General features: G+C 50.1%; 2 protein-coding genes across 6 annotated transcripts in view; both read left to right on the top strand.

Moving 5' to 3' along the window:
* The first annotated feature begins 1,480 nt into the window (after positions 1–1,480).
* Positions 1,481–9,032, top strand: FHL3 (four and a half LIM domains 3). Of its 4 annotated transcripts, none has more exons than XM_082389027.1 (6): positions 1,481–1,611; positions 6,351–6,524; positions 6,613–6,787; positions 7,651–7,820; positions 7,942–8,128; positions 8,255–9,032. In XM_082389027.1, the coding sequence occupies exons 2-6, from the start codon at positions 6,369–6,371 to the stop codon at positions 8,407–8,409; spliced, it is 843 nt and encodes a 280-aa protein (XP_082245153.1). In that variant the 5' UTR covers positions 1,481–1,611; positions 6,351–6,368; the 3' UTR covers positions 8,410–9,032. The 4 variants fall into 4 exon arrangements, with proteins under 4 accessions (XP_082245153.1, XP_082245151.1, XP_082245150.1 ...); XM_082389026.1 differs by having other exon boundaries at positions 1,516–1,711; XM_082389025.1 differs by having other exon boundaries at positions 1,494–1,611; positions 7,942–9,032.
* A 3,889-nt stretch (positions 9,033–12,921) lies between these two features.
* Positions 12,922–25,560, top strand: part of SF3A3 (splicing factor 3a subunit 3) — a 28,051-nt gene continuing 15,412 nt past the window's right edge. Inside the window, exons 1-12 of one of the 2 annotated variants that reach the window (XM_082388661.1) lie at positions 12,923–13,152; positions 13,434–13,481; positions 14,780–14,832; positions 14,938–15,043; positions 18,292–18,364; positions 18,741–18,832; positions 19,907–19,989; positions 20,901–21,039; positions 22,320–22,388; positions 22,823–22,890; positions 23,048–23,155; positions 24,317–24,386. In XM_082388661.1, coding sequence (XP_082244787.1) covers positions 13,057–13,152; positions 13,434–13,481; positions 14,780–14,832; positions 14,938–15,043; positions 18,292–18,364; positions 18,741–18,832; positions 19,907–19,989; positions 20,901–21,039; positions 22,320–22,388; positions 22,823–22,890; positions 23,048–23,155; positions 24,317–24,386 — 1,005 coding nt within the window. In that variant the 5' untranslated portion in view covers positions 12,923–13,056. Of the gene's footprint in view, positions 13,153–13,433; positions 13,482–14,779; positions 14,833–14,937; positions 15,044–18,291; positions 18,365–18,740; positions 18,833–19,906; positions 19,990–20,900; positions 21,040–22,319; positions 22,389–22,822; positions 22,891–23,047; positions 23,156–24,316; positions 24,387–25,560 lie in introns of both variants that reach the window. The other variant, XM_082388662.1, reaches the window with a different exon arrangement.

The following is a 25,560-nucleotide window of genomic DNA, read 5'->3' on the forward strand; positions in this document are numbered from 1 at the left end:
AATTCCAGAGCAAGGCCCACCCATGGGCTGGCTGCGCCCTCCCTGGGCTCCAGATAGCATGTGCCTGTGGTCCAATCTGGGGTGTGGGAGTCCAAATGGAAGCAGTGTCCATCACTCATTCATTCATCAGATACTTTTTACGTGCCAGACATTGGAGTAGGTACTGAGAATGCAGTGGTGAACCAGAAGTATGCAATCCCTGCCCTCATGGCACCTACAGTTTAGGCATCAGGAAAAACAACAATAAGGAATTAGTTAATTTTGAAAGGAAACCTGGCCTCAAGTGTGACTTGGGACCCAGGAAGGTAGGCGTGTGATTCAGAAGTGGGAGAGGAGGGTACTCAGCAGCCCCAGCCTGGGAGGGAATGAGTCTCTGCTCTGAGAGCTTGGCAGGACCCAGCCTGTGGGATGGGAGAGCCTCTGTGGGCACCTGAATCTCTACTCTAGACTCTGAGGAGGGTATTTCCAGGGTTGGTTTGCTGTCTCTTGTTTTGCTAACAGCACAGCAGAGCCGCCTCCTCCCTCCCCCACCCTTCCAGATCGAGGCTATTTATTCCTAGTGACAAGCCTGAGGATCCCAGGGTGGGGGGGGCGGCCTCAAGGACCTGGAGGGGCCTTGTGTCCCTGGCAGACTTCAGTCCTCCCGCCCGGGCAGGGCACAGGGAGGAAGCCAGAAGGTTGGAAACTGTAGAGGTCGGGGAGGAGGACTTCCCTCCACCGCCCCTGCAGCGCCCCATCCTTGCACACCCCTCACACCCCTTCCTGAGAACTCAAAAATCATGGGGCCAAGGATTAGGGTCTCCCCTAAGGCCTCAAAGGTCAAAACTGTTCCTGGGCACTGTGGAGACCAAGGGAGTATTTCTCTGTCCCACGATGCAGCTGGAGGTGAAAAGGTGGTTACTTCTGTTTTCACCACTCAGAGTTGTGGAATAAAGCCCTTTGAAGGTCAAGGCCCTATAGAGGGGGTCCTTAAACTTCACTCCTTGTTTGCAGAGAACACCTTCGTTCCCACTGACAGGGCCGCGACAGCAGGGTCAAAACCACCCCCTCCTCCAGGCTGGAATAAGTCCTCTTTTACAAATTAGGGCTGAGTGTGATCCCTGGGGGTAAACTGCGAGGGGGCGGGGACACGAAAAGGGCATGAGGACTCTCTCGGTCCCCAAATGGACCTTGGTCGGCTGCCTCCTGTATCCCTTGCCTGAGACTGAATACAGCTAGCCGCTGGGGACCGGGGTGGGGGGAGGTAAGGAGAGTGGGGAAAGAGAAGGAGGACAGCAAAAGCTGCAGGGAGGGGACAGGGGCGGGGTCCTGGCCGCCCAGGAAGGTTGGTAGAGCCAGGTTAGGCCCGGCGGGCCCAGGGGGCTGCGGCAGGCTCCAGCCTAAAAGGGAGGTGGGGGCGGGGTCTGGCCCCCAGCCTCCAGGACGAGGGCCGGGGGCGGGGTCCGCACCCCGCGGGCAGGGGAGGCCGGGGGCGGGGTCCGGGCGGGGCGGGCCCCCGCGCTCACTTCCTCGGGGAGGGCTTGGGGCCGCGCTCCCACTCGCCCACACAGTCCGTGCGCCGCCGGCAGCCTCGCCGGCAGCTTGCTCGGTCCCGCTCGGCCCGGCCCGCAGGTAGGAGGCGCCGAGGGACGCGGCGCCGGCTGCCCGCCACCACCACCCCCTCTCCCGCCCCACGCGAGCGCCGCGCCCCGCTCCAGCCGCCTGCCTCGAGGTGAGCTCCCCGCCGAGCCCGGCTCCCCATCCCGGCTCCCGGCCCCCGCCCTCTGGCGGGAAAGGAGAGGCGGCCAGCCGGGGGTTAAGGGCAGCCGCGGCCCCCGCCCCCTGCCCCCGCTTGGGTCCGGTCGCGGGCGCAGGGAACACGCTAGGAGCCGGTGGCGCGCGGGCGCCGAGCCCCGGGGGGCGCTCCCGGAACCGTACCGCTCCGGGCGCTGCAACGCCAGTTAGGTGGGGCAGGGGGCCAAGTTTGAAATGGAAAAGCGAGAGTCGAGAGAGACCGGGAGGGTTCGAGAAACCGGCTTCCAGAACGCCCGGTGGAGCAAGAGACCGAGACAAGACAGGAGCGGCGAGCTTAGACAAGGAGGCTGCGGAGATACCCGAAACAAGGACAGAGACTTGGGCGTAGAGTCACCGGGAGGCAGACCCGAGGCATAGGGTCCGACCCAGGTTTTGTGGAGCGGAGGATTTTAGGAAAAAGCATGCAGTGACCCCAGACGTGTTGTCAGCCCTTTCCAGGGTCTTGGAGGGTTCTGGGCAAATGAGGGGCCCCGAAGCTTAAGCTTCATTAGCCTTGTGGTAAACCAGCCTCTGAGAGGCCTAGGAAGACATCCAGAGACTGGAGACAGACACACTCAGGCATACAGAGATGCTAAGAGATAGAGAAGGGCGGTGGGTAGGGACCAAGACATTCCACCCTTTAGAGACCCTTGAGATGCCAAGACTTGGGCAGACAGTGGTAGAAATCCACAGAGGCTGCCGTGGGGAGATAGCCAGTCAGAGACACAGAGACACGGAAACATACAGACAGCTGCTGAAGTGTACAGACACAGACGTGCTGAGTGGAGCAGAGCTAGACGCCAAGAGACAGATGTCATGGAGGGGCAGTGACAGTTTTCAAGACAGACCCCGCAGGACTCAGGCCTGAAAGATTGGGAAGGGAGGATGTGGGGAAACAGAAACACTGGGCCATCTGAGCCCCCATGAGGCAGAGGACCTGAGACATGAGACAGTAAGACTCGAAGGAGCCCTACACACTCTCTGAGACAGCCCCAACTTATTTTTAAACTCAAATCTTGGACGCGCTGCTTCAGCCCTGGGGGACCCGGGGTGAATGAACTGTTCCTCTTCTGTCCCCAGAGCAGCTGCTGGATCCTGCTTCCCACCCCCTTCTCCCAAACCGCTCTGACTCCCAGGCCCCATGGCGGGGGCGGGGAAGAGAGTGGAGAGTTTGGGGTGGACGCCTAGTAGCAGGGGTGAGGGTGGGGGGAGTTTGATTTCTCCCCTCAAGTCCCCTGTCAACTCCTGGAAGCTGGGGGAGGGGTCTCTTCTGATCCTGAGTCACAGCTGTGGGACCTGGCCAGGGTCCTCCTGGACAGTGGGGGTTGGAGGGGGGCAAAGGGGTTGAGCGGTTGGCATGGGTACTTGGAAACACTTCTGGGTGTCTTCCAGTCACAGGGCTGGCAGCTGGGGAGAAGAGCCAGGCTCTTGTACTAGTGATATCATCCAGCATCTCCTGTCCCCCTGCTCTTAAACGCTGACCACCCCGTCCACCACCATTTCTAGGGAAACGGGAAAGGACTCCAGGCTGGGAGGCAGGGGACCTGGGCTCTCTGATACCTGAGTGACTTTGGGCATGCCCCTGCCCTGTCCCTGGCCTCTGTGCTCAGCTGTAAAATGAGGATGATACCCTATCCTGCCTGCCCTTTGTGCGATCTGATAGATGGTGGGTGGGTGGGAATGCCCTTTGTGAGAGGCAAAGCAGCATGCAGGTGTGTACACCTGTGTACCTGTGTTGGGGGTTTCAGAGTTATGCTCACTGGAGTCAGACTGGCCCCACTGGTCTCAGTGAGCCCCACGGCCTGGGCCTCTTCAGCTCCCCCAGCAGAACTAGGGGGTTCCCTTTTTGTTCTCTCCCTGGGCCCCCGCTGAGAATGTCAAGGTCAAGTCCCAGGCGAGCCCCCCCGACCCAGGCCTGGCTGAGAAACTGTTGACTGACCCCCGTATGAGTGAGGGGCTAATAATAAAACACTAAGAGCTACCATTTACTGACTACTTAGTATCTCCCAGGTGCTTTCCAAGTATCATCACATTTAAGCCTGGCAACAGCCCTAGGAGGTAGGAGGTAATATTAGATGGGGAAGCAGGCTCAGGGAGCTTAAGTGACTTGCCCAAGATCACCCAGGTTTATATTTCACAGCTCAAGCCTCTACACAGCACATGCCACGGCCATTTATCCAGCCATTTTGAGCTGCAGGAGGTTCACGGGGAGGGGTCCGATGTGTGTGTCTGGGTCAGGTGTAGGTGGGTGTGTGTGTTGGGGGCAGCGGCTGAGAGCCATCTGGCAGACTGAGCGCTCTCCCCCCGACCCCCCTACCAGCCGTGAAGGAATACAGGCCTGGCTCCCTTTAGTCCCCCAGTCCTGCCAGGGAAAGTGGGGGGAGGGGCAGACAAAGGGCAGAGACAGGTGGGCCTTGATATTGCCCTTCACTCTGTCCTCACCAGAGCCCAGCTGGACAGACTAGGGGATTCTGGGAAAGAAACAGAAGCCACGCCCATACCCTATTTGGGGTGCCCCTGTCTCAGAGTGGTGACTGCCTCCCAGTGGGCAGACCTAGGGCTAGTTTGGACCTGGGAAGGTGACGGAGCTGTTGGGGGCCAAGCCAGGAAGGAAGGAAGGGCCCAGGGCACTCGTGGACGGATGCATGGCCACACTCCACCTGTGTGGCCCCCGCTGCCCAGTGGCTCACAGCCCAGGCAACCCTCAGATGTTGGGCCAGAGGAAACCCAGGCCTGAATGGCGGGGAGTGGACTGAGGTGGAGGGATACCCTCCACCCTCCATCATAGCCCCCAGCCCAGAAGTCCCGGCTCTGAAGACCCCAGCTCCTGGCGACCTCATGCCCTGGCCTGGGGTATGAACTGAGTGTCCTCCCACTGTACAGAAGGGCAGCTGTGGGTTCGTGAGCCACCCCTTCAGAAGAGCCAGGCCCCCTAGGCTTGGGGCGTCTTCTGGCGCCTGGAGTCTGAACTCCAAACCAGAGCCACGCTTGTTGGCTAGAATTTCCTGCGGGGGGTGACTGAGAAAAGGAGGGCTTTTCCTTCAGCTTGAGCCAGGCCGGGCTCTGGGGACTGCCAGTTACTGGGGTCTAATGTAGAGGAGTGTTTTGGTGGGTTCCTTTGTACTCCTGGGGCTCATCTGCAGCTGTGAGAACATCCCCTTCCTAGGGTCCAAGTGGTTCCTCTCCACCCACCCCGGGATCCCAGTCCTCAGAGAGCAGGCTTCGTGATGGAGGAGACTGGAGGTGGGGAGCTCTGAATTTGGGGCTAGAGACTGGAATCAGGGGCAGCAGAAGGGACTGGGAACCCCACTTCCTAACCCTCCCTACTCCCCAAGCTCCTGCTGCAGAGGCAGCTGTGTGGATGACCTCATCCCACAAACATGCTTTGTTCCTGAGAAAATGGAAAGTGTCTGAGGTTTGGTGGGGGGCTGGGTGTCTGCAGCAACAGCACTTAGGGCTCTCCCTTGCCTGACTCTCCACCGTAGGGGGGCCTGATTGGAGAGGAAATGTCTTCAGTGGCTCCCACTCTCTCGCCCTTCACTCCCCCGGCCCCAAACCCTTAAAAAAGCTGGGGAGAGGCTGTCTCTCCCAGAGGCAGGGAGAGGGAAATAATGACCCAGGGGTTGGAAAGATTCTGGGGCTTTGCCAGTCACTGCCAGGAGTGATGACCGGCAGGAGACAGCAGGAGGCACACTGCATAATGTCCAGTTCCCCTCTCCGTCCCCAAGCATCTCATTTCCCTTTTTTCCTCCCCTGTTGCTGGCAAAACCTGACATCTGGCCATCTGTGCTGCCACAGCTGCTGCAGATGTTGCAGGCCAAGGCTGCCCAGGCTGGTGTGACCAGAGACCCCGCGGGAGGTGGAGGGGGTGAGGGCAGAGGGTCCAGCTGGGGAAGCTTGGCTGTGTCCAGCTTGCAGGATTTCCTTCCTGCTTAAACCTACGCTGAGCCTCTGAAGTCCTTGTTGCTGGATTCTCCTGGGAGGGGAGGCCCAATGTGATTTCTCCCATCAGCCTCCTCCACCTCCACCATTCACTGGCCCAGCATCCTTCTTACATTCAGCTGTTTCCTGGTTGGGGTTTGGGGGGTGGGGTGCGAACAGCCCCATTCTCATCCCTAAGCTCCCCACTCCAGAGCTCTGGGTATACCCCTAGGGTCCCTTCCTGGGAGTCAGGAGAGGGTGAGAGCGCTGTTCATATGGGATAGGGTGGGGTGGCTCCGTGTCCTTGCTCTTACCCCCTTGGGGACAGTAGGGACAGTGGAAGCTAAACTCAGGCTAAATGCAGGGGCAGGAAATGAGTCACTGACCCAGGAAAAGCCCCCTCCCCCCAGTTCTGCCAGGGCCAAGATAAGAAAAGAACTTCTGCTTCCTGGTTTTTTCCTGACCCCCTCTCATCCCCAACGTTAAATACAGAAATAAACATGCAGGACTCTTTGTGTTCCCAGAAACACCCATTCCCCATCACCACCTGCTCTGACCTGGCATTTCCTGTGCCTAGTTCTTGCTCTTTTTTAAATGCAATGGGCTAAGCCACAGCCCCTCTGGGTGACCCCTGCCCCACCTTGTGTCCCTAACAGGGCTCACTCACAGCCATCATGAGCGAGGCCTTTGACTGTGCAAAATGCAGCGAGTCCCTGTACGGGCGCAAATACATCCAGACAGACAACGGACCCTACTGTGTGCCCTGCTATGACAACACCTTCGCCAACACGTGCGCCGAGTGCCAGCAGCTTATCGGGCACGACTCGAGGGTAAGGACTGGACCACACAGGGCAGGGAGTGGGTGGAGGCTGGCAGGAGGGGGCGAAGGTGCCAGTGCCCCTGCTGTGCTCCACACAGGAGCTGTTCTACGAAGACCGCCACTTCCATGAAGGTTGCTTCCGCTGCTGCCGCTGCCAGCGCTCCCTGGCCGACGAGCCCTTCACCTGCCAGGACAGCGAGCTGCTCTGTAACGACTGCTACTGCAGTGCCTTCTCCTCACAGTGCTCCGCCTGCGGGGAGACTGTCATGCCCGGTATGTTCCCGGGGGCTCCCAGGGGCTCGTTGTGCGTGGGACTGGCATGCCTGGCATCTGTGTAGGGTTCTTGTAAGGGACTGGCGTGCCTGTCTGATACAACATGGAGGCTTGGTAAAGACCTGCACACGCAGCTCGTTCCTGGAAATTTACTGTGTGCAGGATCTGTCGTGCTTATTTGCTCTTGGGAGCTTAGCACGCACAGGGACTGACACGCATGATACACACCTGGGGGCTTAGCATGTTTGGCACACATAGGAGCTACGAGTGTGCTGAGACTGTCAGTGTTTGTTGCATTGGGGCTTGGTGTGTGCAAAGACCTATAAATAAAGGGCTTAACACGTATGGCAACCTGCATGGCTAATAGAATGTGAGGATTTAGAACACGTGGATATTGGCATGATTAGGATATGCCGGGGCTTATTATGTTCTGAATCTATCACGTCCAGGGCAGAACTCTGTGTGGGCAGGGACTTGCTTGCCTCGTATATGGGGTCTTTGTGTGTGTGCTCACACTATCACATCTGGTATATAAGCGCTTAGCATATACTGAGTCATCGTGCCTGTGACCTGGAGGCCCGGCGTATGCTGAGATCGTCATATTCTGGTACACGTGGGGACTTCACCTATGCCAAACCCTCAGGTCTAGTTCATGGGGGCCTAGCACGTGCTTAGCCAGCATATCCAGTGTTGGGGGGAGGTGGTTAGCATGTGCAGTATATGCGGTGGGGATCCTCCTGCAAATGCATGGACACCACCCTGTAGGCTGTGGGAGCAGCGGGGACCCTCCTCGGGGGGGCGGCAGACGGTGGCACTCAGGAGCTCGGGACTCAGCCTCTGAGTGGGACCCCTGTTCCCCACAGGATCCCGGAAGCTGGAGTACGGAGGCCAGACATGGCATGAGCACTGCTTCCTGTGCAGCAGCTGTGAGCAGCCGCTGGGCTCCCGTTCCTTTGTGCCCGACAAGGGTGCTCACTACTGCGTGCCCTGCTATGAGAACAAGTTTGCTCCTCGCTGCGCCCGCTGCAGCAAGGTGGGGGCTGGGCCGGCGGGGCGGGGGTGCCGAGGTCCACGGCACACAGGGGTGGGGTGAGCAAGGCTCTGTCGTGGGGTAGGAATCCCCACTCCCCCTGCTGACAGATGCCACCCCACAGACACTGACGCAGGGTGGCGTGACATACCGTGACCAGCCCTGGCATCGGGAATGCCTGGTCTGCACCGGCTGCCAGACGCCCCTGGCAGGGCAGCAGTTCACCTCCCGAGATGACGATCCCTACTGTGTGGCCTGTTTTGGAGAACTCTTTGCACCCAAGTGCAGCAGCTGCAAGCGCCCCATCACAGGTGGGACAAAGGGTCAAAGGACAGAGTGGGTAGAGTGTAGGCAAGGGAATGGGACCTGGTACTGGGTGAGGCCGAGGGACAGGACCGCCCTCCAGATCGCAGAGCTAACCTCCAGCCTCCCTCCAGGACTCGGTGAAGGCAAGTATGTGTCCTTTGAAGACCGCCACTGGCACCACAGCTGCTTCTCCTGCGCCCGATGCTCCACCTCCCTGGTGGGCCAGGGCTTCGTGCCGGACGGAGACCAAGTGCTGTGCCAGGGCTGCAGCCAGGCGGGGCCCTGAGCCAGGGCTCCTGGGCCCAGGCCCTCCCAAACCAGGGCTCCAGGACTAAGGCTCCTTTTCCAAACCACCTCTGGGACCCAGCCCCTCCCCAAATTGGGGCTACCTCTGGGCTCCAGGATTCAGCCTCCCCACTCCAACATCCCCAATCTGGTACTTCTTGACCCAGGGCCCCCAAACTTGGGCTCTTACGGAGGCTCCATCATTCAAATCCCCTCCCCAAGCCTGAACTCCAGAACTCAGTCCTCTCCCCTATGGTCCGGCTTCCCAGACGAAGCCCTCTCCCTAAATCAGGGCTCTGGGACCCCAGCCCCCTTCAATCTAGACTTCTCCCCTGAAGACTTTAGGTCTCCTATGGGTGCCTGAGAAGTCCTCAGAAGTGGACTATACTCAGGCTTAACACTCCCCACCCCCATCCCACCGCTATTGCCAGGGATGGGGCTGTCTGGGCAGCACATCAGGGGTTCACTGGTTAGGGGGTCCTAGGGTACAGGGTTTTGCCCAGCCCTTGTTGTCGAGTGTTTTCTCGTTTCATTTCATTTCAGCTCCATTTTGCCCAGAGATGGACAGAGGGGTGGGTTTGGCTCACCCCCCTTTCAGATTCTGCAATAAAGCAGTATGAGGAAGCGAAGGCCTCTGTGTGTTTGTCTGGGGGTGGAGGGGCAGGGAAGATTCCTTCGCACACCACGGGACTCGGAGGCTCTTCCCGACCTCGACCTCCTCCATGCAGGGCAGAGGAGGAAGCTGCCAGGCGGGGTGGGAAATCTCTCCCGTGAAAGGGGATCCCCGCGGCCGCTACTGTCCCTCTCAGTCTTAGCTGGCTTCCCCCCTGCTGGCAAAGGGCTTTTTCCTCCGAGTGGGGAAGGGAGGGGTTTGGGGGAGGTTCCGGACGGTAGCAGGGCGGGCCGACGGCGTTGGGTTCTCCGTCGAGTACAAATCGCCCCCCTCCCTTACCATCCCTCCCCAAACCCCGCCGAGCACCGGGTGCGGATCCCCAATCTGGGCCCAGACCCTCAGGCCCCTTCCCCCTCTTCCCGAGGATTAGCGGAGGCGGCCCGGGATCCGCTCGCGGCCGCACGTTTTTTGCCAAAAAAGGCAAGGATGCAGCTGCACGCGCCGCGGGAACATCTGGATCCGATTCCCGGCATGAATGGGTCATGGCCCCGCCTCCCCGTGATTCAAGGGCGGGGGCGGGAATGAGCGAGGGGGGCTATCCCCCAAAATGGGGAGATGGGGCGGAGCGCTGCTCCCCTCTCCCGGCGTCCGACGCCCCTGCCCCTGCGCTCTCGGCGGCCTGCGGTCTGGGCTCCGCGGTCCAGACCGTCGGAGCCCGATTCTTGCGCACTGGCTGCGGCGCAGGCTGAGGCGCTCACGTACCGCCAGCAGCCTTCCCGGGTGGGGGCCGCGCGCCGGGCGGGCGGACCCTCGGCGCCCTGTGGGGGAGGGGCCCTCCGGTCCGGCAGAACCGCGTGATTATATGTATCTCAAAAGAAATCTTCCCAGAAATCCTATGGGGCGGGTATTTTTCCATTTCACGGAGGTGGAGACTCCACTTGTTAGTTCCCCAAAGTCACATAGGTAGATCCACACTGCCTCCCCGGCCCAATTCGAATCCTAAACTTTCTGAAGCCGTGGTTGACATTTTCTACAAACCTTTACGAATGCCCACCATGTGTGCTTATAATTAATGATTGTATGTAGACATTTTTTGTCTCTTTCTTCCACCAGCCTCTGAGGGCTGGGCTCACGCCTGCCTTGCTCACCCCTCCACTCTCAGCTTCAGGCACTTACTACATGTTCAATAAATACCTGCTGAGGAAGAGTAGTCCAAGCATAGAAAACAGCTAGTGCAAAGGCCTGGAGGCCTGAAAAAAACATATGGTGTGCTTTGGGGAAGCAGCAAGTAATTTCATTCGGCGGAAGTGCCAAGAGACTAAAACGTCAGGCAGCGGCCAGGTCATGAAACGCCGAATGCCAAGTTAAACAGACCTCACCCTGCGGGTAAAGCAGCCAGTGGAAATGTTTAAGCAGGGGTGTGAGATGATCACTCCGCCGCAGCGTGAATAATGGATTGGAGGGCTAAGATGAGTAGACTGACTTGGAGGCTAGTGCAGTGGTTCAGGTGAGAGATAATGAGACAGGTGGCAGCAGGAATGGAAAAGACAGGACTCGGTGACTGGTTTGAAAGGATGGGGAAAGAGAAGGTTTTCAGGGACGGAAGGCATCAGATGAATGGTGCTTAGGTGGTCCACCCACCAAAGAGGAAAGGGATGTGCAAGTACAACAATGTGTCATTGATTTTAGGATAAACATTTTTCAGATTTAACATCTCAGAAACCCAGACGCAGCGTCTAATCAAGTGTGACATAGTTTAATTGACAATTTTTGTTCTTTCTTTCTTAGTCGACCGTAAAATAATGGTGGCGTTAACATTTAATAGAGTCTCATATTCGATGAAATACGGTAGATCCCAAACCTTTACCCACCACCCACCCTACCCTCCAAAAGATACACGCGCTGAGTCTCCGCAATCCAGAAAAGGAATTTCTTACCTCTTTCCTAGAGGTGCAGGAAAAACTTCTGGGGAGGAGTTGTGTCCGGGGGTCCTCTCCCTAAGGTTGAGGTCTTGCTTAAATTTTTAGACATAAATATGACCCTCACAACACCCCATGAGCAGGCAGGACAAAAGTCATTATCTCTGTTATTTTCCAAACTTTAAAAAACAAAAAGCAATTCATGCTTATTGTAGAAAAATTGGAGAATTCCAAAAAGGGAAGGTAAATCACTAATAACTCCTTGTTATATTATAACCTCCTAGTTCTTTTTTGTTAAGCAGGCATGTGCATATATGTATTTTCATTTTTAGTTTTAAATGAAGAAGTTTTTAAATTGAAAAAGTAATACATGTATATGTTACGAAAAAAGTTTCATGCTGTACTTTGGACATATACAAAGAAAAATGTCCCTACCATACCAGATCTTCCAGTCTGTCTCCTCATAAACAACAATGGTTTACTGTTACTTGGATATCCTTCCAGAAATAATCTCTTTGTGTATTTATTTTTATATATACCGTTGTGCCTCTAGCTTTTTTCACTCTGTGTGGCCATATTTCCATCTGAGTTCATACAGATTTTTTAAACAGTTTTATAGAGGTATAAGTTACATACCATAAAATTCACCCAATTTGAGTGTACGGTTCAATTAATTTCAGCAAATTTAATAGATTTGTGCCACTATCACCACAATCCAATTTCAGAACATATCTATCACCTCCAAAAGATTTCTCGCGTCTTTTGCAGTTACTTCCAGTCTCACCTTCAGCAGCAGGCAACCACTCATCTACTTTCTGTCTCTGCAGATTTGCCATCCCGACATACACTAATGTCATTTTTTGTGTCTGGCTTCTTTCACTTAGCATGATGTTTTCATGGTTCATCCATACTGTAACATTCCTTTATTGCTGAATAACATTCCATCGTATGAATACACCACATTTGGTTTGTACATTTACCAGTTAATGGCTTTTGGGGGTTACGTCCATGTTTTTCTTGATAATGAATAACGCTGCTATGAACGTCTGAACACATGGACATACGTTTTCATTTCTCCACCTAGAAGTGGACATATAGACTTGCTTCATTTTTTTTTTATAGCTGTATAGCATTTTACTGCTTGAATGTACCATATTTTATTTAACCAGTCCCCTGCTGATAGACAATTAGGTTGTTTCCATGTATCAAAAAAGAAAAAGAGGGGCTTCCCTGGTGGCGCAGTGGTTGAGAATCTGCCTGCCAATGCAGGGCACACGGGTTCGAGCCCTGGTCTGGGAAGATCCCACATGCCGCGGAGCGACTAGGCCCGTGAGCCACAACTACTGAGCCTGCGCGTCTGGAGCCTGTGCTCCGCAACAAGAGAGGCCGCGACAGTGAGAGGCCCGCGCACCGCGATGAAGGGAGGCCCCCACTTGCCACAACCAGAGAAAGCCCTCGCACAGAAACGAAGACCCAACACAGACAAAAATAAAAAAATAAAAATTAAAAAAAAAAGAAAAAGAAAAAGAGAGAGAGAGAGAGAGAGAGAGAGAGAGAGAGAGAGAGGGAGGGAGGGAGGGAGGGAGGGAGGGAGGGAAGAAGAAAAGAAAAGAAACCCGCTATCATCCCCATTTTACTGACGAGGACACCGATGTCCCGAGAAGGAAAAAACGTTGTCACAGGTCACACTGAGAGCCGGAGACACAAGTTCCGGTTCCCCAGCTCCCATCCATGCTCCTCAACTACTCAGTCCAGGTCCCTACCCGCCCGGCCACGCGGCCGGGGAAGCCCCGGGAAGCCAGGTCAGAGTCCTTACTGCCAGGCTGGTGGATTTCTGTATGCCCCCTAGAGGCACCTGCAAATCGTTCGGCATCGCGCCACACACCCCCGGCCAGCAGGGGCACTGCAGCCGTCTCCATAGCACTGACTGGGTCTCCTGCGGTGCTCACTTTTCCTCGAGTCCCCGAGGAACTTCCGGCAGCCGCGGAACTTAGGTGACGCCGGACGCGCCTCTTAGGACGCGGGCGCGCAAGGCAGCAGGAGTTGTTTCCGGCCGTATCGGTGTTCTAGCTTGATTTGAGGCGGCGGCGGCGGCGGCGGCGGCGGCGGAGGGAAGATGGAGACAATTCTGGAGCAGCAGCGGCGCTATCACGAGGAGAAGGAACGGCTCATGGACGTCATGGCTAAAGAGATGCTCACTAAGAAGTCCACGGTGAGTGGGGCCTGGGCAGGGGCTACCCCTGAGGCTGGGCCCCATGCCCGGGTTCAACCTCTGAGAGTTTTCTTCGGTCCTCAGACCTGCCCCGCGCCCGCCCCTTCCCGGGGCTCCCTACCCGAGCTCCGGCCTAGGTAACCTTTCCCCGGGCCCAGCGCCCAGAGGCTTCTCTGCTTGGGCCGCTAAGACCTGAGCGGATAAGCTCCGCCCTTGGGCGGCCTTCCCAACTCCAGAACTCCGACTAACGGTGTCTTGTGTCACCGTTTGCCTTTCTTCAGCTCCGGGACCAGATCAATTCTGACCACCGCACACGGGCCATGCAAGATGTGAGTGCCCCGCTGTCCACTTCTCTTTGGGTCGCTATGGGCTGGAAGAAGGGGGCGGGGGGGTCACCTGGAGCCCTGGACAAAGGTAACCGGGTTGGCCAGTCGAGGGTTTGTATGCCTGCCAAAGGGTGCTTAACCACCCTTGCTCGCTTCTGTGAATGGGGAACTCTCATTCATTCTTAATTACTCGGAAAGATGCCCCTTAGAGCATTCTGTATCCTGTGGATGTGCAATGAGTAGTTACCAGGAGTCAACCATTCAGGCTTAGAAGGTACTCTCCCTTCTCCCCAAAAGAGAATGCTGTGTATTACTGTTTTCCTCCCAGAACACTGTACTGAAGCATTGGAAGTATTTTTTGCCTACTACACTGCATTTTCCTAGTAATAGTTCAATTTCTTACTTTTAGAAAAGTAATTAAGATCAAAATACTGATCCATTTTTATGTTAAAGCTAAGTGGTAGGTAAATGGAAGTTCGTTATACCATGCTCTCTACTTTTGCATGTTTGAAATCTGTTTAGAAAAGAATAAAAGACCTAATCAGAGTTTCTAATTTGGAAGAGATAATTAATATTACAAGCCCCTAATCCCTTATCTAAATTCCCAAATCCGAAATACTCTGAAAACAAAAGGTTTTTTATTTGTTTGTTCTGGTAATTGTTTGATGGCAAAAATCTGACTTGACCTGAACATGGGAGGCTTTTTATGGTCTTTATCACATTTAATAAATAATGCATAAGTTTCACTGCAGAACTATCAACGTGTGTTCCAGATTCCGCTAGGGATATTGCATGCAGTACCTTCCTGAACTTAAAAATTCCAAATTCTGAAACAAATCTGGTCCCAAAAGTTTTGGAGAAGGGACTACGTACTCATACCATCCTGAGTTCGAATTCAAAAGAAATTGTGTGATGTTTTATTTAGTCTGTGCACTCCTCAGTCAAGCCTTTTGAAATAGTGAAAATCATCTTGGACCATCCTTTTATCTTTGAGTGTCTTAGGTGGGAACTGCTGTTTACCAAAGGGTGACAATGGCTCTCTTTTATGACTCTTCTAGGGAGAGTTAAATATAGGAACTTTCTGCCACACCTCAAATCACATCACTTAATCTTCAAAATGACCTGTTTTAAAAAGTAACTAGGAACCAGTGCTGTCTGTTAAAGGTACCAGAAAGAACAGGAACTTTTAACACCATATCTGTTGAGCTTTCCCTGGGCTTTGACAGGAGAGCCTTTGTTGGTTGCTTGGGTCTAAGTTGTACAGATTGCTTCATCCTGATGGGTTTGTGTTTGCCTTTCAGAGGTATATGGAAGTCAGTGGGAACCTGAGGGATTTGTATGATGATAAGGATGGGTAAGTGACAGTCACAGCCAATCCAGGAATTATTGCTTTTGAGGAGCCATGGTTAAAGGACTGAGTTTGTGTTCCGTGTTCTCTGGATTTTTTCTGAAATTGCAGGTTACGAAAGGAGGAGCTCAATGCCATTTCAGGACCCAATGAATTTGCTGAATTCTATAATAGACTCAAACAAATAAAGGAATTCCACCGGAAGCACCCAAATGAGGTATGACCTCAGAAAGTATTTTCTCCAAACCTGTCCAAAGAGCATACAAAGGAAAGGTGTAAGGAAAGTGGAGATTGCCACTCAGGTGTCCCTTCAAAAAAGAACTCGCCAGTTAGCTGCAAGCAGCGAAGTTAGGTGACATCCTGCAACTCCAGTGCTTTCAGGATCTCCCTCAGCTTTAAGCTAAGGCCATTCTCTTCTTGGGCAGCCCCCAACCAGTGACTGAGCACAGTGGGGGTACCATGGCCTGGTTATTTCTGCCCATTGTGAGACTCTTCTAGTGAGTAATTTTTGCTCCAGAGTTCCTCATTGGGTTGGTCAAGATTTTGTCCTATCTTCATCATGGTCTGGGCTCTCCCTGCCCAATCCTCCTCTCTCCTTTTTATCTTTAATGGATAATACCCACCCAATAAACCACTTGTGCTCCTAACTCTGTCTTAAAATCTGCTACCTAGAGGATCCAACTAACACAAAAAGGCTTTACTCGCTTCCAGTGATCATTACACCTTCATGATTCAGCCCAGAGGCCTACTCTTTCATGAAAATTCCTTCCTAGTCTACTTTACTCCCCCAATTAATCTTTCCTATCTTTATGATTCTGTCATATTTTATGACAATGAACGTCTGCCCCACTATATTGTAAAATGATAAGGAGCAGGGATTATATCTCAGTTATTGAAGAATCCATTAAGCATCTTACACAGCTGACCAAAGGAATTCCAGGGGAAGGGGGAGCGAGGCATGGCTGTAGGATAAGTGGAGAGAGATAGGTCAGTGATTACTCTGAGCTTTTATGACTGTGTAACTAAAAAGTTGTTCCCTTGATAGAAATAAGGAAGAAAGACATAACCCATTTGTAGTGGAAATGAATTTTTATGTATGTAGATTTTCAGGTGATATTATATCTAGGTAGAAGTGTCCCATAAGCAGTTGAAATTAGGTGACTGGGGCTTGAGAATTACCACATGTACTTGATGGTTGAAGCCACGGATCATAGAGCTCTGGGAAGGAGAGACAGTGTGAAGGGAGACTGTCAGTTTCTGTGTGCCTTGGGGCACACTCTTAATAAGGTACTTAACTGAAAAGGAGTCTGGGAAGCCATCCATCACAGGTCAAATGGCAGCTCCAGGTAATGTCTTACTGAAGCTCAGCCAATGAGTTTCACAAAGGAAGTCACTGGTATCAGCTGTTGTTGATTGGTAACTGCCAGGGTTGCTACTCTGTTGAAGAAGTGGGAGTGGAAATCTGGCCACAGAGGCACAAGTGGATAATGAGGATACAGTAGTGTGGAGTGTTTAGCATGCATTTGAAAGACTGGAAGAAAAAAGGAGAGGAGAAGCAGGAGGATCATAAGGAAAATAGGGGAGGCATACATATTTAAAGGAGCCGATGGAAAAATGAAGAGACTGAAAATACCAGACAGGAGAGGCTATTTATTGAAGTTAAGTGGAGGTACATGAATGTACCCTCACACACCTACCTATGTCTCCTCATCCCCTTTGGAAGGTAGAGTATTAAGTCTTTTGGTAACCAAGAGAGAAGGCACAAGTACCATTCTGGTGTGTTAACCTTATCCCAGCCCAGGTAGGAAGGTGATGAGGAATAAGTGCTTAAATAAATGATTGGAAGAATGCCTAAGATATACTAAGGGAAAGGGAAAAAAAAATAAGTCTAATTATGTGAGAAACAAAATAATAATCTTGCACTTGCCTGTATGTGCTTGCACGAATACATATATTTAAATACATAGAGCAGTGGTTTCCAAATTTTGCTGTGTGTTTGAATCTGGGAGTGTTTAAAAAGTACTGATACCTCCCCACCACTTCTGATTAAATTGGTATCAAGTGCGTTAGGATTTTTTAGCACTCTCCCAGGTGATTCTAATGTGCAGCAAAGTTTGGGAATGGCTGACATTTAAAAAAGGTCTGTGGGGTTTCCCTGGTGCCGCAGTGGTTAAGAACCACCTGCCAATGCAGGAGACATGGATTCGAGCCCTGGTCCGGGGAGATCCCACATGCTGCGGAGCAACTAAGTGCCTGCGCCACAACTACTGAGCCTGTGCTCTAGAGCCCGTGAGCCACAATTGCTGAAGCCCATGAGCCACAACTGCTGAAGCCCGTGAGCCACAACTACTGAAGCCCGTGCGTCTAGAGCCCGTGCTCTGCAACAAGAGAAGCCACTGCAATGAGAAGCCCGCACACTGCAACAGAGTAGTCCCTGCTCTCAGCAGCTAGAGAAAACCCACATGTAGCCGCAAAGACCCAATGCAGCCAAAAATTAAATAAATGAATAAATAAATAAGTTTATAATAAATAAATAAATAATAAAAATTAAAAAGGTCTGTGGACAGTGGTTAGCTATTCCCAGGAGAATTATTAAAGGGGAACCTTGATTTTTTTTTTTTAATATTATTAATTTTGTTGCACCAGGTGTCTTAGTTGCGTCATGCGGGCTCCTTAGTTGCGACACACAGGCTCCTTAGTTGAGGCATGCGAACTCTTAGTTGCGGCATGCGTGTGTGGGATCTAGTTCCCTGACCAGGGATTGAGCCCAGGCCCCCTGCATTGGGAGCACAGAGTCTTTTATCCACTGTGCCACCAGGGAAGTCCAAGGGAACCTTGATTTTTTTTTATATATATATAAATTTATTTGTTTTATTTATTTTATTTTTGGCTGCGTTGGGTCTTCGTTGCTGCACGTGGGCTTTTCTCTGGTTGTGGCGAGCGGGGGCTACTCTTCGTTGTGGTGTGCAGGCTTCTCGCGGTGGCTTCTCTTGTTGGGAGCATGGTCTCTAGGTGCGCAGGCTTCAGTAGTTGTGGCGCACGGGCTCAGTAGTTGTGGCAAACGGGCTCTAGAGCGCAGACTCAGTAGCTGTGGCACACGGGCTTAGTTGTTCCGCAGCATGTGGGATCTTCCCAGACCAGGGCTCAAACCCATTTCTCCTGCATTGGCAGGCGGATTCCTAACCACTGCGCCACCAGGGAAGCCCTGAACCTTGATTTTTTTTTCATTTTGTCTTTTTGTGTTATTTGAGTTTTTGTGAGCATGTGTTATTTTAGCAATTTTTAGTTAAAACATGCAAAAAGGAAAAGGAAAAAGCAAGGTAATTAGAAAAGAGAAGAAAGCTCCTAATGAAAAATCAAGGCCAAATAAAGTGTTAGAAATCCAACTTTCTCTATAGTCCATTCTGTGATATTGCAACTTCTATGTTGAAAAACCCACCTGAGCTTTTCTCTTTTTCCCATCAGATCTGTGTGCCAATGTCAGTGGAATTTGAGGAGCTCCTGAAGGCTCGAGAGAATCCAAGTGAAGAGGCACAAAGTAAGTAGGGTTTAATGTTTCTATCCAGCACTAGCAGAAGTACAGGTTAATGACCAGAGCTCAGACTTGCCCTCAGAGTCCTGGAAAAAGGCCCCAGAGAAATTTATAGCCAGGTTCCCTTACTGATTTCCCCTTTGCTAGACTAGAGAAAAGTCTGGACTAGATTGTCATCCTGAGTCGGCCTTGGACAAAATAGTGATTTTGTGCTAGCCCAGCTCAAATTCACTCACCTGGAAAAGTGAGGTCTGTTCACTTTGTGACTAGAGGGAGGATATTTGGGTGAAGGGCTGCATTATGAAACAATGCAGTCCACTTGAAAAGTCAAGTCCAAGAAAGTGGTCTTTAGTATCTGAACCTTGATATCTGATTCCTTCAGATTTGGTGGAGTTCACAGATGAAGAGGGATATGGTCGTTACCTTGATCTCCATGACTGTTACCTCAAATACATTAACCTGAAGGCCTCTGAGGTAAGACCCAGGAGAGGGGAGAGTGGTTCTGATTCTAGGGGTGAGTCAGGACACTGGGCTGGGGCTACTAGACCTGAAACAATTAGAGTGTCTTCCTTGTGTTCTGGAACTGTTATGTAAATATTAAAGAGGTGATGTGCTTTCTTGGAATGAAACACTTTTCAAAGTGAAAGTCGGGTTTCTACAGTGAATACAATAAGCATATTTTACTTATCAATAAATTTTATTTTATTAATACAACAAACTTATTTTGCTTTTGTAAAAATAAAAAAATTTTTTAAACTCACAAGTATGCATCAGGCTTCTGTGTTAGGCACACATAGTAGTAGGTACATGAAAGACACAAAAACATAATCTCTGCCAGGAGGGCTATTTAATATATTTAAAAAGGTATTAGAAAATAACTTACCATAAGAGCTGAGGTTTAATGTGACAGTCTCAGGGTCACAAGGAAATACATGATGAAATTTCTCTTGGGGTTGTGAGGACATGTCTCAAAAGTTGTGACTAAACTTTAAGCTCCATGAGTACAGTCCTGCATCTGTCTTGTTCTCATCTGTATCCATGTACTTGGTCCAAAGATATTCAGTAAGTGATTGAATGAGTGAACAAATGGCACCTTCTGGGACCTTATTTTAGGATGTGTAGTGGGTGTCAGTCTTTAAACAAGTGCCCGTATATATTGGGTAGGCCAAAAAGTTCATTTGGTTTTAAGTAAATATAAAAGACATTTTTCATTTTCATGAAGAACTTTATTGAAAAACATATTCACTAACTGAATGAACTTTTTGGCCAACCCAGTAGTAATGTGCAACAGATGTTTCTTTTAGCTTATGGTTTATTGACTTGATCTTTATTTCACAGAGTTAATTGTGTATCTGATATTCTGCTCAGTCCAGTGGAATTAACACTGAGTGCAGGAATTAAATGTTAGGGGGGGAAAAAGACTAAAGTGAGCTGGGCCTTGTTACTTTGTTAGGCAACACTCAATTTTAATCTCATTTATTGGAGATTATATTGCAACTTGGTGCAAACACCTAACTGAATCTCTTGTCATTTCTTTTCTCTTTCCAGAAGCTGGATTATATCACTTACCTGTCAATCTTCGACCAGTTGTTTGACATTCCTAAAGAAAGGAAGAATGCAGAGTATAAGAGGTAGCCATTACTAGTTTCTAGGCCTCTACTGGATTTAACTAGAAGGTTGTTTAATGAGAAGGTTTGAGGGCAGTTTTGAATTTTGTTGCATGAAAGGCATATATGAATGACTTCCAGGTTTGTTGGAGGATAGGAATTTTGAATGACATGGTTTCAAAACCATAATACTCTGGCTCTGGAAGAATGTGTGTCTATGGGCACATCTGCGATCTTAGACCCATACTGTTCTTAATGTTGTCTCATTGTAGAAGGAAGTCTCCCATCCAGGTGGCTCTGTGTCTTTGGGGTTGAATGGGAAAAAATTAGACTTTCTCAGATTGTGATTGAAGTGAAGTGCCTGGGTCTGATGTATAGATTTAAGTTTTGTTTGTGTTGTTATGCCCCTGGTTAGTAATCTGTACTCTACCTTCCTCTCTTTTTCTCATTTTCTTTTTACCTAAAATCTTTTATATGTGAGTTAAGACTTTAGTATTTGGAATTGTATCATGAGGATGAAAGAAGATAGGAAAGGTCAGAATCAAGATGACATATTAGGAGAGGGATTTCCCTGGTGGCGCAGTGGTTAAGACTCCGTGCTCCCGAAGCAGGGGGCCCGGGTTCGATCCTTGATCCGGGAACTAGATCCCACATGCGTGGTACAACTAAGGAGCCTGCCAGCTGCAACTAAGGAGCCGGCGAGCCACAACTAAGGAGACTGCCTGCCACAACTAAGACCTGACTCAACCAAATAAATAAATGTTTTAAAAAAAAGATGACATATTAGGAGAAAGCCAATTGTAAGCTCAATTTTTAAAGTAGTATTATTACTTGAAAAAACTAGTTTCACTGGAATTATAAGTATGTTTTACAGGGCATAACAGTATATCAAAAATAGAAACCTTGCTGTCTCTGTGTTATTTACTCCTCTGTAGATATCTGGAGATGCTGCTTGAGTACCTTCAGGATTACACAGATAGAGTGAAACCTCTCCAAGATCAGAATGAACTTTTTGGGAAAATTCAGAATGAGTTTGAGAAGAAGTGGGAGAATGGTACTTTTCCTGGATGGCCGGTGAGCTTCAGTGGGGGTGTGGGTGGAAGACATGCCAGGGACGTAAACTAATTATTTTACTTCAATCTTGAGCCTCTGCTTTAGGACATGAGGTGCTGATCCCTTGGGATCAGTTATGGCCATGAGATGTTGTCTGCCAAGTATGCTGGGTTTTCTCTGTGTACTTTGAAAGAGATTTGTCAGGGCCCGCTTGCCATTGGCTGGGCCCAGGAGTTTCACCAACCATGTCATTACTGCTCTGTGGTTCCTACTGACTGAAAACTGATATAATTATATGCTAGAAATCTTTATGTTTTCATTCCTGGGGACAAACTTGAGTTTTCCTGAAATCCCTGGGAGAGTTTTTCAATCTGGTTTTTTCTGCTCTGCTCTTGTAGGCATTTGGCTGTTATTCATACATGTGTATAAGGGGCCAACCAGCACCTGATACACGAACACCTCATCTTACTGCACTTTGCTGTCTTGCACTTCTCCGATGGTGCATGTTTTACAGATGGAGGGTTTGCAGCAACCCTGGGTCAAGCAAATCTATTAGTGCCATTTTTCATTTTGTTATTGTGGTCCGTGATCCGTGATTTTTGTTATTACCAAGACTCACTGAAGCCCCAGGTGGCGGTTAGCATTTTTTTAGCAATAAAGTATTTTTTTTTAAATAAATTTATTTGTTTTATTTATTTTATTTTTGGCTGCACTGGGTCTTCATTGCTGCTCGCAGGCTTTCTTTAGTTGCAGCAAGCGGAGGCTACTCTTCATTGTGGTGCGCGGGCTTCTCATTGCGGTGGCCTCTCTTGTTGTGGAGCACGGGCTCCAGGCACGCGGGCTTCCGCAGTTGTGGCACGTGGGCTCAGCCCTGTGGCTTGCAGGCTCCAGAGCGCAGGCTCAGCAGCTGTGGCGCACGGGCTTAGTTGCTCCATGGCATGTGGGATCTTCCCGGACCAGGGCTCGAACCCACGTCCCCTGCATTGGCAGGTGGGCTGTCAACCACTGCGCCACCAGGGAAACCCCGACAATAAAGTATTTTTTAACTAAGGCATGTACATTGTTTTTTTAGACATAATGCTATTGTGTACTTATTAGACTACAGTATAGTGTAAACATAGCTTTTATATGCACTGGGAAGCCAAAAAAGTCATGTGACTTGCTTTATTGTGATACTCGTTTTACTGTGATGGTCTAGAACTGAACCTGCAATGTCTCTGAGGTGTGCCTGTACTTTAGATGACTCCCTTGCCTTCAATTCTAAACCTGGGTGTTAATAAACATCGTATTGTTCTTTCCAGAAAGAGACAAGCAGTGCCCTGACCCATGCCGGAGCCCATCTTGACCTCTCTGCATTCTCCTCCTGGGAGGTATGTTTTCTTTATCCACTGTGCTGGTCTTGCCTGTTCACTCCTCAGAGGGATCACTTGGTCTCCTGTTTTTAATGTGATAGACTTATCATGATAAGACATCAGTTCTTGGGGCCAAGCATCTACAAAGAATGTAGAGAGATAAAAAGAATAAAAAGTGTATCCAACTTCTTTGAAAACTGTAAACTAAAAATTCTAACCATCTTAAGCTGTAGTGGAGGTAATGGAACACTACTAGTATGGTTATGTATAAACTTAACCCCCAAGGCCTCTTTGGAGAGTTGGGGCGTACTGCTAGGAGATTGGCTGTGGAATGTGTGGTCTTGCCACAGCTTTAGGAACACCCACACCCCAGCCTGCAAAGACGAAGTTTCAGCATTTGTTGTTTCTCCAAGTCTATTTATATAAAATTGTAAATTGTCTCTTTCATACAGGAGTTGGCCTCCCTGGGTCTGGACAGATTGAAATCTGCACTCTTAGCTTTAGGCCTGAAGTGCGGCGGGTAAGAGGCTGGTCTTTCTATCGGAACTGTCTCATTTACTGTGTGTTTCACAATCTTCTAAGTGGCTCTGATTCCCTTCTTTCTGTCATCCCCCACTGCAAAGATAAGCAAGCCTATAAAGTAATCCTGAAATCCTTTGCCCCTTGTGTCTACTTAGGACCCTAGAAGAGCGAGCCCAGAGGCTATTCAGCACCAAAGGAAAGTCCCTGGAGTCACTCGACACCTCCCTGTTTGCCAAAAATCCCAAGTCAAAGGGCACCAAGCGGTGAGTGGCTGGGGCCGCACCTCTGCTGACACTTTAAAGTTTTTATTCCCATGCAGAATGCTTACCACAACAGAAATTTTAAAGCCTGTTTTATCACCACTATTGATCCATCGAGACCCAGTCAGCTCCTTCTCTCTGCTAATGGCAGAGCGTGCTCTCATTGTTATTATAAACCAAAGACAGTCTGTACTCAGCTGACTGAGAGTGGGTGATGTCTGTAAAGTTGAAACTGTGCCCTGGGTACCTTTTGTTACCTCTGTAGGTTATAGAAACTAAGTAGGTTCAAAAATATTTTTCTAAGTACATTTTTGCTAATGACAGTTGAATCTATTCTTGAGCCACATGCTTGTACAGGGGTTTTTTTAAAAAATAAATTTATTTTATTTTTATTTATTTTTGGCTGCGTTGGGCCTTTGTTGCTGTGCGCAGGCTTTCTCTAGTTGCAGCGAGCGGGGGCTACTCTTCGTTGCAGTGCACAGGCTTCTCATCGTGGTGGCTTCTCTTGTTTCGGAGCACGGGCTCTAGGCTTGCGGGCTCAGTAGTTGTGGCTCGCTGGCTCTAGAGCGCAGGCTCAGTAGTTGTGGCGCACAGGCTTAGTTGCTCCACGGCATGTGGGATCTTCACGGACCAGGGCTCGAACCCGTGTCCCTGTGTTGGTAGGTGGATTCTTAACCACTGCGTCACCAGGGAAGCCCTGTACAGGGTGTTTTTTATATGTGGTTTTCCTAATTCTCAAAACAAGCCCAAAAAGTTATCCTGATTTTTTGCAGATAAGGACTTAGAAAAGTTTTGGAGTGTGTCTGTTATCTCACAGTTACTAAGGAGCAGGGTCAGGATTTGGGCCCAAGTCTGCTGGTTCCAGAGCTTGCTCTTCTGTACCACATTTCCTTTGTATGTTATAATCATGGAAATTTAAATACCTGGATATGTCTTTCACCTTCTAGAATGAGGTCAAAGAGGAAGCTTCCATGCATTCTAAGAAATAACCTCAGTACTTCTATCAGCGAGTCCTGAGCTGAACAGAGCATTTGCTTTCACAATGTGGTATTTCTCACATGCTTGTAATTTTTAGTGCACCCATGGAATAAATGTTCCCAGATATACGAACAGGGCATTGGGTAAAAGAACCCTTGAGTGATAGAGTTTATTTCTTATTTTCAGAGACACTGAGAGGAACAAAGACATTGCTTTCCTAGAAGCCCAGATCTACGAATATGTAGAGATTCTTGGGGTGAGTAACTGACTCTGCTGAGGGCTGTAAATGCTACAACATGGGGAAGTAAGAGAAATATGAATTTGTAGGATTTTTTTTTTTAGGATTGCAAGAGGAAAGATACATATCAAACTACTTCAGCAGAAAATTGGGTTCTCCCAGGGTACTTGGCCCTTCACTGAGGTGCTGTTCTGTTCTTAGGTGTCTGTTGTTAGGTGATATTCCCAAGGTTGCCCAATCGCGTGAGGCTAGGCAGAGAGAATAGACTTCCCTTAGTATCCAGATTCTTTGCCTGAGCTCTGGAGTGTACCCAGGGGTGACCCAAGAAGCAGACACTCAAAAGGCAGATAAGAGTGGCTTTTTAGATGTGACTTATTCTGAAAAGGCATTCCTTACGTGTTCACAAGATTGTGCGAAACTTCTTAGGGCCAGGAGGTTGGTGGTACAGAGCTGGCTGTGAGCTGCTCCTTTCTGAATATTCTTTCAAGAAGAAGCTGAAGTGGGGGTTGCGGGTAGAAAAAGGTCTAACCTGACCAGGATGCTTATCTCGGAGAGAAAGAGGGGACGAGTGGGAGGCAATGACTCAGGGAAGAGAAGGTGGAGGAAAGGGCACCACTCACCCAGAGAAGGTGGTCAGTGTCTCTGGGAGTCCTGCAGAGGACTGGCCTTTCTAATTGTCTGCTTTGTGTAGTTTTCAGCCACTCTGAGCCTTTGCCTCTACAAATGCTCACATGGTGCTTTGAGTGAGCAGGTGGCTCCGGCTCAGAGAGCTGGTCTACGTGTCTCTGTCGGTTGCCATGGACGTTTTCATTCTGCCCTTGTTTGAGGACCACTTATATGATAGCTTATAAAACTAAGATTCATCTTTTTGTTTCCTTCTATTACAACTGCTTTTGGTAAGAGGAGGCTAGCCAGACATTGGATACTGGGGGTACTTATATTCTCCACAGTAAACCTGCACTGTGCTAGGCTGGGCAGCAGTCTGTGTTGCCAGTCCTCTGAAGAAGACTGAGAGGCAAATTTGTGCCCCTGACACAGGTGTGCCCACTACTTCTCCCTCCTTTGAGAGCATTTTGCTTTCCCTGCCAGGAGGTGGCACTCTTGTCTTTCGAATCCCAGCCAGTTAACAGCCAAAATGGTTTCTAGATGTTGCTCTTGTTAATGTACTGATATTATTTTTACCATTATTTCA

The sequence above is a fragment of the Balaenoptera borealis genome, assembly GCF_965194805.1.
Source record: "Balaenoptera borealis genome assembly, chromosome: 1".
Lineage (NCBI taxonomy): Eukaryota > Metazoa > Chordata > Mammalia > Artiodactyla > Balaenopteridae > Balaenoptera > Balaenoptera borealis.